The sequence below is a fragment of the Halictus rubicundus genome, chromosome 4, assembly GCF_050948215.1.
Source record: "Halictus rubicundus isolate RS-2024b chromosome 4, iyHalRubi1_principal, whole genome shotgun sequence".
In the NCBI taxonomy this organism is placed as follows: domain Eukaryota; kingdom Metazoa; phylum Arthropoda; class Insecta; order Hymenoptera; family Halictidae; genus Halictus; species Halictus rubicundus.
Window position 1 is genome coordinate 7,216,614 of NC_135152.1, and position 16,476 is coordinate 7,233,089.

Here is a 16,476-nt window from a genome sequence, read left to right on the forward strand (position 1 = left end):
GGGTCCGTGAGGATTCACCTTCTCACCGATGAGAATTTCCTTAGTGGTCTTCTGCACCGACGAAATACCGTCGTTGGCCTTCTGTTTCTTACTCCAGCCAAAATCTATCCTAGAGGGCGGTAGAAAACACCGTATTTTTCGAGCGACACATTCTCCCGTAAGGCTGGCAGTCTTTATATATATCCAGAGAGGATAGATATATCTCGTCGGTGAGACTGGTCGGTTCTGTTTCAGGAAAGACGGTCCGGTTCTGTGCCATGCTAAAAGACAGCTCGGTTCTGTTCCAGGAAAGACAGCCCGGTTCTGTGCCATGCTAAGGCTGAGCAGATGTCAGCACTATATCGGAAACGCCGAAAACCCGGGCGTGAGCACTCTCCTATCCTCTCTGTCAGTGACAATCGTTACAGTAAATTCTCATTACGAGTCAGTCCCGCCGTTCTTTTTACTGACTCTTGTACGAAATCGGAGGTTCTCGCCGAGCGTCGCATTTGAAATACACAGGGCACGCTGGAAACCTAAGATTCATATCCGTCTACCAGTCATAAAAAACCTATGACCACTAAGCGCTAGTGACAAGAAGGCTGAGAAAATGTCTGTTTCCGATACAATGTTGCACGGAGAAACGGACACGAGAGCCTTCGCCGCGGAGGAGTGTGCCGCACATTGTCGGTTATATCGGTCTGAGACCAGAAGACATACAAATACTAATCCAATTACAAAACTTCTTTATTTTTCGTTATTTTTTTATGAAACTTTTACCAACACATTCGTGGCATTTTTCTGATTAAAATGAAACCAAATATGATATAATTCCGATGATATTTAATTGTGTAATGAGCGATGAAGGTTTCGAACGCAGAGAAGGACAGCGTATGGGAAAGAAAGAGACGCGGCGAGTCGCGGCCGCCGGCACAGATCAAAGCCCGCGTGAGCGCAGGCCTTTGAATAAAAAATTTAACTTCTTTATTATTAATTATTTTTTTATGAGGCTTTCACCAATATATTTTTGGCATTATTCTGATTAAACTGATACTAAACGCGATATAATTCGGATTCACATTTACACTAATGTTCCGTTGATGTAATTGTAATGGGAAGACTTCCATCGTTCATTACACAAGCAAATATCATCGGAATTACATCATATTTGGTTTCATTTTAATCAGAAAAATGCCACGAATATGTTAGTGAAAGTTTCATTAAAAAATAACGAAAAATAAAGAAGTTTTGTAATTGGATTAGTAGTGGTCTTCAGGTCTGACACCGATATAGCCGACAATGTTGTGGCGGCGACGGAACTCGAGCTTCGGCCTCTCACCGCTGTGGTGTGAGTTTTTCCACTGACTCCAAATTGTGAAGTTGGCACTGTCTCGTAATGAGAATTTACTGTATTGATCATCGATCGTTGGTGCAACACCGTTGACGGTGGGAAATGATGGCAGCTGGATGGTGACACTCGAGCCGGCGGAAAGCAGACTTTATGGCAGTCCGTAGAGTAACCTATCGAGAGTCGACGGGACACGTGAGTAGCTGGTTTCACGGTGAACCGAGAGGTTAACACTGTGATCGATGGAATCAAAACAGAATCATCTGTCAACACGGGCCTGTCCGAAACGGCTTCGTGACAGTTCGCGAACAACCACCGGTTCGACCGTTCTTTTTTCGCTGTTTAAACTATAGGCACCGGTCTTTCACGGCCGGTTACATTCCCGGCTATCCATTCGCATGGTTTCCGTACTTACCACTGCCACCTCCTTCGGAAGACAAGAACCCGTTCTTATCTCAATTATTTTCTCTCGAAGACGTAACCGTCTACCGGCTATACAAGGTATCCCGCAATGGCGGCAAGGGGTTGAGAAAGCAAGGTAGCTCTGCGAGTGTACTTCTTCGGGTACGAGACTTAGTTTTTGACATACTAAGTTTAGACACGCGCCGAGCATGCGTGCCATTCAATATCAGCCTGTGCTCGTTCATTACCTATCGCTTGTTCTGGTAAATAGTAGGGTTAGCGGAGTCCGAGCATTTTTGAATACTTCTGCTCCGAAGTAGGAAGTAGTATATACGAACATTTTATTCTGGACCTTCGACTTGACTCTTTTTGTTAATAATTAATTTCTTGATAGTTAGGTCGTAATTGTGCACAATGTATATTCGCTTTTCGAGACATTCTCAATTGATTTTTCTTTCATGATTGCCTAGAATATTGCCGTAGCCTAAAGCCTCGAGTAACCATTGTCATTGAAATCGTCTTCTAAGTCCGTACGTTGTTTCTTCTCTTTTCTAAAAGGTTCTACAAGTCCATAAGGTACGTTGAACAATTCATTTACATAAATACATAGTGCTGGTAGAAATATGGGAAAATGGGGGGGGGGGGGGTATAACGGGCTACAGTGGAGGTGTAGAGGTATATTAATCGTAGAGATTAAAAGTGCTAGGGGATGAATATTTAGTAATGTATTAGATACAAATTTAATAACGTAAACAATATATTAAATAGTAGCAATTTTTAGTGGCGCCTCGGAGTCGCCATTCGAGTGTTAAGAATTCAAAACAATGGACTATTTAAAACGAAAGAACTTAGGCGAATTTCACTTTACCACAGATCCACCTAATTTCTGCTTCCAGAATCGCTCACAGAAATACCTTGATAGCCGAGCAGTCTGTGTCTGGTGCGTGCGTGCGCGCGCGCACCTCGTAGGAAGGAAGAGGAATCATCGCGGAAGCTCGAGCGTCTTCGGCGAGCCCCGCCCTGTATATATTTTTAACCGGGACCTATCCAAAGCTCGGCTTTCAAGTTTAGGCTCGTGTGCGCGGCATCCATCGACCAGCAGGAGACCAGGACTGGTTAGGAAGCAGACGCAAAGAAGAAGAGGCGCGCAGGACACGTTCCAACGGCGCAACAAGTGAAAACAGAACTCTAGAACACCGGCCACCCACGTATGCACACACGGTCAGTAACGTTTCCCATCGATCAGCTGATCAATGTGCCGGCTCTCGAGCACGCACGATCACGGACACGCGTGTTCGCGCGTTTGCCACGTGGGTACGCTGTTGTCGCGAGCCAGATTGACAACGATAGAAATATCAGTCGGAATCACTCGCCTCTAATCTTTTGCTTCAGCTACTGAAATTGCAAAATGTTTTTGGAAGAATTTTGTCGATTGAACTTTTTGCTATTTCGGTAACTGAAAGAAAAGATTAGAGGTGAGTGATTCCAACTGATAGTTCTATCGTTGCCAATCTAAAGATGTTTTTGGAAGAATTTTGTCGATTGAACTTCTTTAGTGAAGTCAGTACGGCGACACAACAGGCCGTGCAGCTTAGACGATGTGTCATTAATATTCTCGGCTCCTCTATTAGGTCAGTGTAAACGTTTCAGTGCCCGATTCCTTGTTGTACTTTAATACGAATTTAATTTCGTATTGCACTGTATACCAACGTTTGCACTGATCTAACACATTGAATTGTCGGTCTAGTTGTGAGAAACATTACTCATTTCTTTTAATTGGTCCTCTCACGGAGGTCGCTGCGAGCCCCTCGACTAAGGCAACCCGGCGTGCAAGCTTGTCGAGATGGTTGCGGTCTCTCGGGCGCCTAGTTACACGTGCGGCTGAAAGAAACTACTTATTATAAAGATAGAGTTTGTAGTATTACGTCGTAGTCTCAAGAGGCCTCCGGCAACTGCTTCAAAGTTTTTCTCTCAATTAACACACGCTGGCTGCAATTATTTTATCGTAATCTGTTACGTTTATTATGGTAATACATTATACTTATACAGTGGACTTCATATTTAATCGTGTAGAGTGTGTTGTGTTTTGAACAAATGCTGGAGATGCTGTGATCGTTATTGAAGGCGTCAGACAGATTTTTTCAGGACTGTTTTTGTTAACCAGCACATGCTAACTACGTCTCGCTTATTTTAATTTATAAGATCTAGTAATACATTGTACTTACAGACTGGAGGCTGTATTTTAATTGTATTACGGGTTTTTATTATAGTGTTGTGACTGTCATTGGCGGCCTCAGGCATTGAGTATAATTAGTTAGTATAATTTGTTTCTTGCAAGAAAGAGATTCGCAGAGATGTATAATGATTCTTGTAGGTCCTGGGGTCTTTATTAATGGTTTCGTTATTGTTCACTAAACTGTCATCATCTTTTTCTTTTTTTCTTTTGTACATTTTGTTTTAGAATACTATCGGAACTTATCGCGAATGAAATTCCAAGTATTAATTAAAGATGTTCGAGTAATATCCTTATCGAAAACTATTAAGAGATTGTTTAGGCTTATCTTTTTACTATCGCGAGAGTCTGTTATGACATTATGAAGTGTCTCTCCTATACTTTACAATAGCTTGTTATGCTACAATTGGCTCATATGATATCTCGATAACTAATTAACTTGGTTACGTGAAATTTTGTACGTGTGTTCAATAGGTGTCTCTTTATTGCTCAAATTAGCCTTGCGATTATAAAAACAAGCTTTCTGTTTCTTAAAAATTATAGTTCGAGCCGTAACATTCTGAACAACTGCTGCAGCCACGTATTCTATCTTGTCAGTCATGTGCTACTCTCGTAAACTTATTATAACTTTGGCCAGAGCCACCATTTCTGTTCATAAAAACTCCTGTGCATTCTAGAGACATGTATCAACAAATCCACAAAGTTTAGAATCAGTAGGTTTACTAGGTCCCCGTCAAAAAATTTCCAAAGATTTTTTATGTTTATTGTCATAGGGAATTACCCTGAGAAAAATCTGCTATAATTTTGCAAAAAATCATAATCTCTCCTTTAACAGATTCCCACACATTCGCAAAACATGTATCAACAAATCCACAAAGTTTGGAATCTGTAGGTTTACTAGTTCCCCGTCAAAAAATTTCCGAAGATGATTCTTGACGTTTATCGTCATAGGAAATCGTGTCGAGAAAAATCTGCTATAATTTTGGAAAAAATCGCAATTTTTCCTCTAAAAAAACCCACATATACTCCAAATACGTATTAACAAACCCAAAAAGCAAAGAAAGCAAAGCAAAGCAAAGTAATTGATACGTCGAACAGTTCCTGCGAACAAAATGTTCAAAGGCAGCCGTGTTATCGTGCTAAACAATAGTCTCTGTCTGTTCCGATTATGCAAGCGGAGCCCTTTGCACTTGCGTTTGATCTTTCCGAACCCGTAAATCGCGACGTGAATCGATTAGCGTCAACGTAAAAAGCGGAAGCGGTTAAGCAATGTAACCCGAGGTAGGAAAAGTACGACAACGCAATTCGCATGTAACTGTGACGCGTTTTGCGACCGTACGTCCAGAACAAGGACAGTCGTTAGGCCCCGGGGTCAGGAAAGAGCAGCCGTTAATGAACGGCGTATGTTTAAATAGTGATAATCACTTATAATACTTTCAATAACATTGTCAACACCAAGTAGCGCATCCGCCATTCGGTGACATAGTTCCGGTGGCCACACACGCTCCTCCATTTAATTAGCGTGCCCCATTGTTCGCCGGTTCACCCTGGGTATCCATTTCGAAAATCAAATTTCGTTTCGCAAAAACCATTATCCATAAATATTCCGAATGGTTGGAACTCGGTCTATTTTTACGGGAAAGAACCACATTCCATTACTTAACGCATTCATTATTTTTACGCATTCATGAAGAAACCGACTACGTAGAATACAAAATAACAAAAGATTGAAAAACGCTAATCATTTTTGGAAGAACCCGTTCAATCGACGTAGAACATTTTTATTTTGCATGAAAATCCATCGATTACTGGATCTTCATGCAGAATAAAAATGGTCCACCGGAATTGTAACTAAACTGGAGTGAGATAAATAAAATAAACATATAAATCAATTCCTAAATAAATTCTTCTTATTTTCTTTTTTAATATGTTCTTTTAATGTCTGTACCTGTTTCAAATGACACCCGCTCATTTTTATGATAAACGCAGTCTGGCAATCGATCGTCGATTTTTATACTTTTCTATGTACGAACCCCGTTAGATGAGCACAAGCAACGTGCAACGAGTAATAAGCGTAGAGTGTTAGCAACAATGCGGACAGCCAGCGATGCTGTGCAACGCGAATTCGCGTTGCAAGTTGCAACTGGTTGCGAAGGTCGAGGACTCGCGAGCGAAGTTGAAGATCGTTGCGAGACTCGTCGCGTGTGTCGCAAATTGTTAGGAAAAGCCGAGGGAGGGAAAGTCGATACAGTCTAGAACGGTATTGACCAATTCCGTTGACAATAGACGCTCGGAGGACGTGTCGACACTCGCCGAAAGTGGCACGGGATCCGAGCGGTTCGATCCCGAAATCGTGAAATCGCGTTCACGATCTCCTGATTGGTTCTCCAAATAATTCTGGCGACTAACGATCCCCTGAAACGGATATACATATAAGCTTAGTTTTACTTGCTTATTTCGTTAACTGTGAAACTGTGGCTTCAAGGACATGTTTAGAGGGTGTTGTGACTTTCCGAGTAGGTCTTCGACACGATTCGAGCATCACTATTAGTAAGGCTCATAATCGCCAAAACTTGTTCCCCCACTCTAATTTCCCCTTCTACCGCGCTACTCCCCCACGGTTCAGCCACGGACCGGTCACGCGACGGCGACACTCTCCAGTATCATTGTCAGAAAAGAAAAGTGTGTTAACGAAAAGATTTTTCCTTCGCAGAACTCGCTTGCACTACGAAACGCTTCGTCGAGCTTGCTTGACGAGTTAACTCGTCTCGATGATGTGTCTTTCGCCATTTGTTCAGATGAAACTGCGCAGCGTCGCCGGATGAGGGGAGGGAGCACGAATTGAGGAGAAACATTTACCCTCTCTCTGCCGGTACCGGAGTATGCACGACAGAGACGAAACGCGTCACGTGACCAGTGGCGGAAGCGTGGGGGAATAGCGACGTGGAAGGGGAAAGTAGAGTGGGGAGACAAGTCTCAACCTGGCGACTCTGCTGAGAATGTGACGAATTTTATTCTAGTATCTTCTCTGTTTTGTTTTAGAACTTGCTGCCTTGTTGGACACTTGTGATGGGGCTTTCGCCTAAACCAGTCCTGTTCAGCAAGCCCCGCGGCGGGCAAGGACGTCCGTCGATGCCCGCGGGCATAGTTGAGGGCAATGTGACGTCAGCGGGACAAATATTGACATAGTCTGAATCATCGGATGGAGGCGTGGTTCGTTGCCCTCCAAGTCGCTTATGCCCGGGGAACCAGATTCTCTGCCCGTACGAGCAATAGCTGAACGGGACTGGTCTAAACTGTGGAACCCTTGGTCAATCTTAGTAGGGCTTTTTCTAAAACTGTTGGGCAAGCTCGGTAGGACTTTCGCTGAATCTGTTGGCGAATTTAAATAGGGCTCTCGCCAAAAGTGTTCGCCAGTCTTATTGTTACTAGGGCTTTCGCCAGGGACGTACATATATTACTGCTGTTATTTATGATCTCTTTATTAAATATTGTAGATTACATCGGAAGATTCTGTTTCTATTTTTCTTTTCCGCCGAGGCGACGTTCTGAATCAACTTTTATATAAATTTTTTGTATAAATGATTCACTTATTATAACACTACACTTTTATGATCCGGTTTTTCCTCCTGACTCTGATAGACTACGGATAATAGCTTAGACAGACTGTAGTAAATGATTAACTTTTTTTCTGGGTTTTATTATCCACTCATCCTCGAGTAAACAATGCTAAGGCATAACATTAACGATATTGCGTAACTTCGGCCCGCTGACGGAGCTTACCCGTGTCTTAACATGAACTCGGACAGCTAACGTTTTGCCTCTTCTGTGTTTCATCTACTAACTTTTCTCACAAATGCATAAATAATTATCACCACGAACGGACGAGGCGTTCGAACAACTCCATTTCATTTCTCTCGTGAACTTGTCAAGAGAAATTCGACAATTCCCACGTTCACGATCATGTTCATGGATTTTGCTCAGCCGGAAACCTTCATAAATCGCATGACGCAACAACCGAGTGTGCATAAACATGAGTCAGGCCGGGACATTCTAATACAGGGTGTTTCACCTAACTCGAGCATCTAAAATATCTCGCTTGTTTTTTATGATAGAAAAAAATGTCAATTCATCAATTTCAAGGTCATCGAAGTTTTTTTTAAATGGAATGATATATTTTTATTATCGCTATATGATAGCCGAGGTCAAGACGAATCCAACGACCTGTAATATTATGATCTTCACCTGACCTTGAGGACGAAAAATTCATAAAAGTAGGACACTTGATGTGAATAGTGAAATAACGATGACATGGTCCCCCTAGGGTTTCAAGAAATGTTCTTGAACCTTAATATGTATTATTGGTGTACTGAAAACCCGAAATGGCTTCGACAAGTTGTACACCAGTGTCCATGGAGTGTAAATGTGTATGGTGTGGAATCGTTGGTGATAACAAACTCAAGGTCACGTGAAGGTCATAACATTACAGGTCGTTGGATTCGTCTTGTCCTTGGCTATCATATAGAGATAATAAAAATATATCATTCCATTAAAAAAAAACTTCGATGACATTGAAATCTCAAAAAATATAACCTCGAACAAATTTTTTTGTCTATCATAATATTTGCCCCTCCGAACCAACTAATGTTTTCCTCTGAAATTTTCTTCTATCATAAAAAACAAGTGAGATATTTTCGATGCTCGAGTTAGGTGAAACAGCCTGTATAGAGTAATCACTGTATTCCTTTTATAGTGATCGCTGGAACAGAGAACGTGTAACGCACCGAGCAGAAGCGTCTAGGGAAATGAACCAAATCGGCGTTGAACGATCCGCCGGGTAATTTCGCGTGGTAAAGTAATAGTTACGCGATTTCAGCCTCGTCGTCGTAACTCGAAAAATGATAGTTCGCTCGACTCGATGCCTAGCTTCTCTTTTCGTCGAGCTGGTCGTCGTCGATTACGTTCGAACAGTTTGCGAGAACGAAAGAAAGGAAGAGAGGGAGGGATAGAGAGAGAAAGAGAGAGAGAGAGAGAGAGAGAGAGAGAGAAAGATTTCTGATCGACTAGCAAAGAGAAAGTTTCGGCGTCGACGAGAATTACACACCGTCCGAATGATTGTTCCACCGTGCAAATAGTCATCGGCATCCAGCTCATCCGCGCGCAATCATTGAACAGTAATTGGACGTTTCTACGGCTGGTCGAACGCAACCGATTGAGCCGACCGTTTCCGAAACCTTATGGCTGTTCACAAGCTTCGATTCACGGTAATTCTGTTCGGTTTCTTCTTGAATATACAAGTGCTCCGATGCACGCGAACAGAAACGGGAGCTTTATTTTATAAAAATTCAACCAAGGGAAAAATTGACTTCGATGGTTCAGGTTTGTCACGGTTGTTTGTACAATTGATTGACAATCGACCAGCACTTGTGAACATGTTTTAAGTCTCGTAGCATCACTTGCAAGAGGGTAAAATGGAGATTTGTCGTAGGCAATTGAAAACTAGAATAGCAAAAATTGCAGGTCATGAATTCACGTCAGCGGCAATCAAGAATAGAATTTAAAATGATGTGGATTCACGTCAGAGGTCGCGAATGTGTCAAGTTGTGGGTCAGGCGTTTATCCGTTTTCTTGAATTTTTATTTCATTTTGCTTGAACGTTCATTCCACGTTTTCGTAAAAGAGTTGGCAGATGTAATATTGGATTTATCATTTTTCTATGCGAATAGTATATATCATTGTTTAAAAAGGAGCAGTTTTTGGGCGAGAAATACAAGGAAATATTGTGGGTGGGGCGATGGGAATTATAGGAGGAGCTAAAGGACAGCTATGAGAGTTTACCCAATGGGAATTGTGGGCGGTGTCATGGAAAATTGGTGGATTGTATCTAACGAGAATTATACACAAGCAGTAGAAAACAGTCAAGGTGAACCATTGAGAATTTTGAGCAGAACAAAACAGGAATTGAGAGGTTGACCAACGATAATTATGGGAAGAGCTAAAACGAAATAGTTGGCCTGGTTCGATGAGAATCATTTATTTTATAAAAATTCAACCAAGGGAAAAATTGACTTCGATGGTTCAGGTTTGTCACGGTTGTTCGTAAAATTGATTGACAATCGACCAGCACTTGTGGACATTTTTTAAGTCTCGTAGCATCACTTGCAAGAGGGTAAAATGGAGATTTGTCGTTGGCAGTTGAAAATTAGAATAGCTCATATTAGAGGAGAAAGGGTGTTGAAAATTGTAGATTGATCATGGACAATTTTATAAAAACTCGTAGATAATTTTGTGAAAATTGTAGATTGGTCACAGTCAGTCTTATAAAAAATCGTAGATAATTCTGTGAAAATTGTAGATTGGTCATAGACAATGTTATAAAAGAATTTGTAGGCAATTTTTAAAAAATTAGAATAGCTCATCTTGGAGGAGAAAGGGAGCTGAAAATTGTAGATTGGTCATAGACAATTTTATAAAAAATCGTGGATAATTCTTTGAAAATTAGAATAGCTCATTTTTTGAACGATAAGGGGAGCAGAAAATCGTAGATTCGCCAGATACGATTTGTTAAAGAATTTTTGGTAAATTGATTTTCAGTTGTCCGTCAGTATTGTCATTAGAACGAACACGATAATCCTACTAGCGTCACGATGATCTTGAAAATTCTATTTGTCCGTGGGAAGTTGATTAAACATTATTCAATTGTTAACAAAGGAGGATACGGATTTTACCATCTTTCGCAGCCGGGTGACGTAAGTACCGTTGTGTTTACCATTGGTGAGCGTACAAACAATATCCACTTAGTACGACGCGAGCATTTTTAACAAGGTTTATTAAAAAAGAAAAACACAATTCACAGTCTTGCCAACGCAGTGGCTTTTTCCTTTTTCTTTTTTTTTTTTTTTGTTCGGTGAAAACGAGATGCAACAGGCTTCTGCGGTAATGTTGACCTTTTGTTTCTTGTTGGCGACGCAGGACATCAACATTGCGAACCTTGACCGATACTAACTGACACCTCTCCTAGACGATTCTCCTGGAAATTCCAAATTGTCGTTTCCGAAGGCTGCGTTTGCAAAATTAATCTTTCAGTCGCGTCGACTTTTTACAGTTTTAAATGCAAAAGGAACGCGGGAAGTTTCGAGGAAGTAAAGTAACTGCAAAAGTCATTTTCACCATGACTGCATCACGGACCGTAACCTTGAGACCGTAAACAATGTATTTGACGAGTCCCTATTGTAGTACAGACCCAAAACAAATCGCTCCAATAGTAAATCACTGTGCCATAAAAGGATCTAGACTCGAATTTCAACGCCCTCGAGTTGTTGGCCCGCCGAAAATAACATGGCGCCGAAGATGGGTACCATTTCCCGAAAAGGTGAGCCTGCTTGCGAAAAATTATGTAGGTCAGGGGGGCTTGGAGGCTCGAATCATCAGCTGTGACCACGAAAAAGTATAAAAAAGGGGCTGTGTTAGCCATTACTCAATTAAAAATATTATCATTCAATTTTTGTAAAAATATTTATTATGTTTTTCTCTTTTGGCTAATTTCAAGAATCGCGGCTAGATGTTTCGAATTTTTTTTTATCGGTCATTTTGAAGTATTGCTCAACACCGATTTAGGGGAGGAGTTAGGCGCAATGGTCGAGCATACTGAATTGCGGCGATTCGTGAACGTGCGCTCGCACGCGATCCATTAAAAAAGTCCCAAACAGAGCAAAGCCGAAGAGGAGCACGTTTCCAGCATTGTTGCACAACAGATCGGCGATCACGATCGATCTTTCTGACGTTGTGCCCGGTGGCCCGTTGCCCCGAACTCGCCCAGCGGGCCAACAACTGGGCCAAGGGCAAATTCTTCGTGTAAACCCGCCTCCGTGCCACCTTTCCTCCTGCCTCCACTACCAGTTCTTGCTGGATCCGACACTGAATCGATCACGATCCGATCGGTTTCGGTCGCTCGCACTTACAATCACTTTTCGCCATACCTGCTGGCCGACTAACAAACTTGTCTCTCGCTTACGGTCTATGCATTCTCTGTATTTCAATTCGCAATTTTTCTATCCCTTCGATTCCATTTCCAATTTTCAGCTCGTTGTTACGTCACTCTTCATCAGCCTCGGTCTTCAGGTTTGTGATTTTGCTATTTTCCCGCTTTCAATTCCCATTTCACTAATAATGATAATTTTTAAACATTTTTAATCCCTCAATTTCTGTATTAAAACCGCTCTCTATCTCACTATCGATAATTACTCTATTTTAGTCATCCTCGCGAATTAAAAAAATTTTTTAATTCCTCAGGTTTGCTTTGAAAAAATTCTCTTTTACCGAGCTTTGCTTCACTTTCGATTTTTATGTTGCCTCAGCTGATTTTACGAATCTCTTACATTTCGTTACATCCCATTTACATATCTTCCATTTTTGCTTCCCTCTTTCTTTGCAGTGATCGTATCGACCTCGATTTTTATATCGCTCTTTACGAATCTTTTAATGTCTGCGTTTTCGATTTAAACAGTTTTTACCAAGATAATCGGCTTGGACAAACACAGTTATCCTCACGCAGCTTCGAGTCGTAAATACACTTTTTTTTTTTATTTGGATGTCGCTCGCATCGACTTCTTCGAATTCGCTTCGCCTCGCAAACTCTTATTCCACGTTTCTGATTTATAGTGATTAGCACGTGCCACCGCATTTCGCGCGACGTCCCTCAATCAGCCGCACTTCCGACTTCCCATTGTTTGTCGTCTTTATTATCCAACTCGCTCCTGAGACGAATCTCTCAGCAAAAGCCAAGTCAAGGAAACTGTGGACGAGTTAGTCGAATAACTGACACAGTTCTCCAACAATTATGCATTGAATATAGCTCCCGCAGCTAGCTATTAATCCAGACCATTTTGATTTTGCACAAAAGTCGTATTTATGCAATACTTCATAAATACGCTTAATCAATATACCTATGCAAACCGAGTCCTTTTTCATTCCATTCAGCTTGCTGGATGAAGAATAAATCTATTCCAGTAAATATAAATCTGGCCTGTGATTAACACTAGAACTACCGAGCAATAAATGCGACTGACGTATATTGCTTCGTAACAGTGACAAGACTGTGCCCATTCAGACTTCATACAACTTTTATTGTAACATGTGCTTCAATGAAGAGATTCATTAAAAAATTTCCGATGGAAACATTTTTACAATTTCAGAAATTGTAGAAGAAAAAATTAGGAACCAGTCATTTTGACTGGTCCGGTAGTTCTAGTGTTAATGCAATTAAATTTAATAGAGTATTTCATAAATACGACCAGACTTTTCTAGAAAATAAAAATTGTGTGACGTACAAGGTTGTCTATACAACGTTTCCAAATTTACAATTTGCAAATATCAGAAATTCCCAAGACAATCACAAGTGAAGAACTGTTTTTACGCGAACACGTGAATTTATGCAGGTTTTTCTAATAATTTATAAAACCTGCGCTGCAAGACCGAAGAACGTCGCCAGAACGTAATTACAATCATTTAACTACACCTTTCGACATTGACATTAATCGATGCAAGAGACTAGCGCTTATTCGTGCATAAGTACATAAATTGAATACAGAAGTGCCGGGGATTTAACTTTTAGTGGCCAGAGACGTTAATTGACTTACAGTGAAGCAAAAAATCGAAGGAGGGTCGAGATTCGATTCAGTTGCGCGCGCATACGTTCGAGATTTGCGAAATTCTAGGCCGGTCCGTGTTCGAAAATTTTTCGAGGAACGGGTGTCGACTAGATAAAAAAATGTCATACTTCCCGCAGACGACCCGATCGGAAAGATCCCTCTCACACCGACGAAATATTCCGTCGATATCCTCCGGTATCGTTGTTAGAAGAGAAAAGTGTGTTAAAGAACGTTAAAGATTTTTCCTTCGCATAATTCGTTTGCTTTCACTTGGTCAAGCTTCGCCGATTGCGCGATGCGTCCTTTCAGCTGTCGATGACGAGTTAACTCGTCTTGATGATTTTCCTTTCGCCGTTTGTTCGGCTGAAACTGCGCACTGTCGTCGGTCGAGGGGAGGGAGCACGAATTGAGGGGGAAAATGTCACGTGACATTGTGACGCATGCGCGACTGAGACGGAACGCGTCACGTGACCCGGCCGAGGGGCGGAAGCGTGGGGATTAGAGTGGTGCAAAGGGAGATTGGAGTGGGGGAACGAGTCTTGATCTGGCGACACTACGTTTTGAAAATCTTCGAAGTTTCTGCAATGGATTATTAAATAATGTCTGATCGCGTTTGACGGTGGGTGGAAGAATTTGCGAACGGGTTTCTATTATGTGAACTGTGGAAAGTGCTAGATTTGAGCTAAAAAAAAAACGCACTATGTCTCACCTTAGTACGGACCCTCTTAGGTAGACAAATTGATATTGACTTTCCACGAGGAGTTATGTTTTGGACTGAACTTTTCTCCATCAGTGTCTATTTATCGATCTTTGACACCAATTATAACCAGTTTGCAGATCTTATGCATTTACGACAGTTCTGTAATACAGGGTGTCCCGAAAATGGAAAACCTTGAACGGGGTGGTTGCTGAGGTCATTTGAAGTAACTTTTTCCTTTACAAAAATGTTCTCCGCAGCTCTGTTATGGAGTTATTCACGAAAAACGCGGACCAATCAGAGCGCGGCTACAGCGGGCGGATTCCGGGTCAGCCAATGCGAACGCCACGCTCGACGGTACTCGTCGCCGAGCCGAAATCCGCCGACTATAGCCGCGCTCTGATTGGTCCGTGTTATTCGTTAATAACTCCTGAACGAAGCCGCGGAGAGCATTTTCGCAAAGGAAAAAGTGACTTGAAATGACCTGAGGAACCACCCCTCGCTTTTCCGAGAATTTTTGGAAACCCTGTACGTTTAACAGGTTGAAAATAATATAACAGTATTTTAAAATTCTTCTATATTAGTATTTGAAATTTCTTTTGAATGTTTATACAATTCTCCATGAAGATCCTTTGCGTCTGTATTTTCACCGAGCAACTCGGTTAAGATTCATATATATTTAGTTACGAGATAATATTGTACAAATTAATCAATTGTATAGATTAATTCAATGAAATTATTCGCCGAACAACAATATTCAACAATGTGCCAGACAACAATTGATACCTCTGCACCCTCTGTACTCTCTATGTGAGGTAGATGCTACTTTGCTTACAATCGAATCTGTTACGTCGGCCTCTTGTAACCGAGGTTATGTCACCTTTAGGTTAGGGGTGAAAAATTAGCGGATGACCCAGACATTTATACATATTTCTCTTTCCATGAATCGCGAGCATTCATGCAACGAAATAACAATCGCTGGACATTTTTAACACTTGCACACGAGTGGGACAATCTATGGCACATGTGCAACAAATTTTTATCATTTACAATTTTCTAAAGTTAGCCATAATTTGTTTACTGTTCTGTGATCTGAAAAATTTTTAAAAATTCTGGAACACGTACCGAAGTGCCTATTTCAATATGCAATAGTTTGAACGTCATATGTTCAAAGCACTAATGGGAAAAAATAAATATTGGGGGGGGGGAGGAAAGAAGATTCTTCGAGATAGAAATGACTTTTCGAGTATGTTCGAGCATGATCCAATGGGACTTCGCAGGGTTAATGGACCCCGTGGCAGTGTGACCAGAATTTGTCTACGTATCCGTCTATTTGCACGATCCCACACGCGACCTTGAACTTATCACAGCCACCGAGTTCGCACGATCGTGTTGTGGACACGCGACGCCGTCACTCCGTCAGCGTTGCTCTGTCGCAACGATCGCTTTCGGAGACTCGGCACCTGTCATCCAACGATCCTACACCAGCCCCAGTATGTACTTACCTTTAGCTTTCGGTGTATTTACAGTGGGCTCGAGAAGTTTTGGCACCGTCGCCTCTCGTCTTCTGGAACAACCTTAAACAACCGGGTGACACTATGCCAAATATACTCTTCTGCGGCATTTGATGCATTTATAAAAAAAGAGATATTACAATTTTTTTTTCAATATTCCTTATGCTTTAAAAAGTAAGGATAATTAATAACACAGTAATCGGTACCCCCACAGTAATTGTGTCCACAATCCTGGTGTGTTCCATCCATCGAAACGCTCCATAACTTTTGCATTCTAAAATCGGACATTTCGCGTATGCGACAACTTAATGTAGTTCCAATTGAAAAATTGCGGGCAATGGCGTGCTTTTTTCGACGCGATGATGCGATTTCGCGAGCCTCGTTCGGACCGGTAATAGCGATCACATATTGACAGTGACTCACCTCGTTTGTCCGCGGAAGCCTGGCAGAATCTGTTTGACCGGATCGCGTTTAAAATTCCAGATTTCCTCGCCGTCTCTCAATTAAGAAACGCTTGTCTTGAGCGTTTGTCGAAAAAATTGTATTCTCACCTGTGTAACTGCAAGATTTGCGCGGCTCGGGTAATTAATCCACGATTGTCCGAACGTTTGCGCGAAATGTCGGTTACGGAGCCTGGAAGGTGTGATAATGAA

The 16,476-nt window shown here is 41.6% G+C and overlaps 1 protein-coding gene across 1 annotated transcript; it reads left to right on the forward strand.

The window, feature by feature from the left end:
- The first annotated feature begins 393 nt into the window (after window positions 1-393).
- Window positions 394-15,934, forward strand: LOC143353883 (uncharacterized). Its single transcript, XM_076787488.1, has 3 exons — window positions 394-1,522; window positions 2,626-2,950; window positions 15,839-15,934. Exons 1-2 carry the CDS (start codon window positions 1,481-1,483, stop codon window positions 2,905-2,907), a joined length of 324 nt encoding a protein of 107 aa, XP_076643603.1. The 5' UTR covers window positions 394-1,480; the 3' UTR covers window positions 2,908-2,950; window positions 15,839-15,934.
- Window positions 15,935-16,476: the final 542 nt, after the last annotated feature.

Bases quoted from the DNA above. Each gene is read 5' to 3' on its own strand.
- LOC143353883 (XM_076787488.1), top strand. From the start codon at position 1,481: ATGGCAGTCCGTAGAGTAACCTATCGAGAGTCGACGGGACAC. The intron at 1,523-2,625 runs GTGAGTAGCTGG...TTCTGCTTCCAG, and splicing joins ATCGAGAGTCGACGGGACAC to AATCGCTCACAGAAATACCT.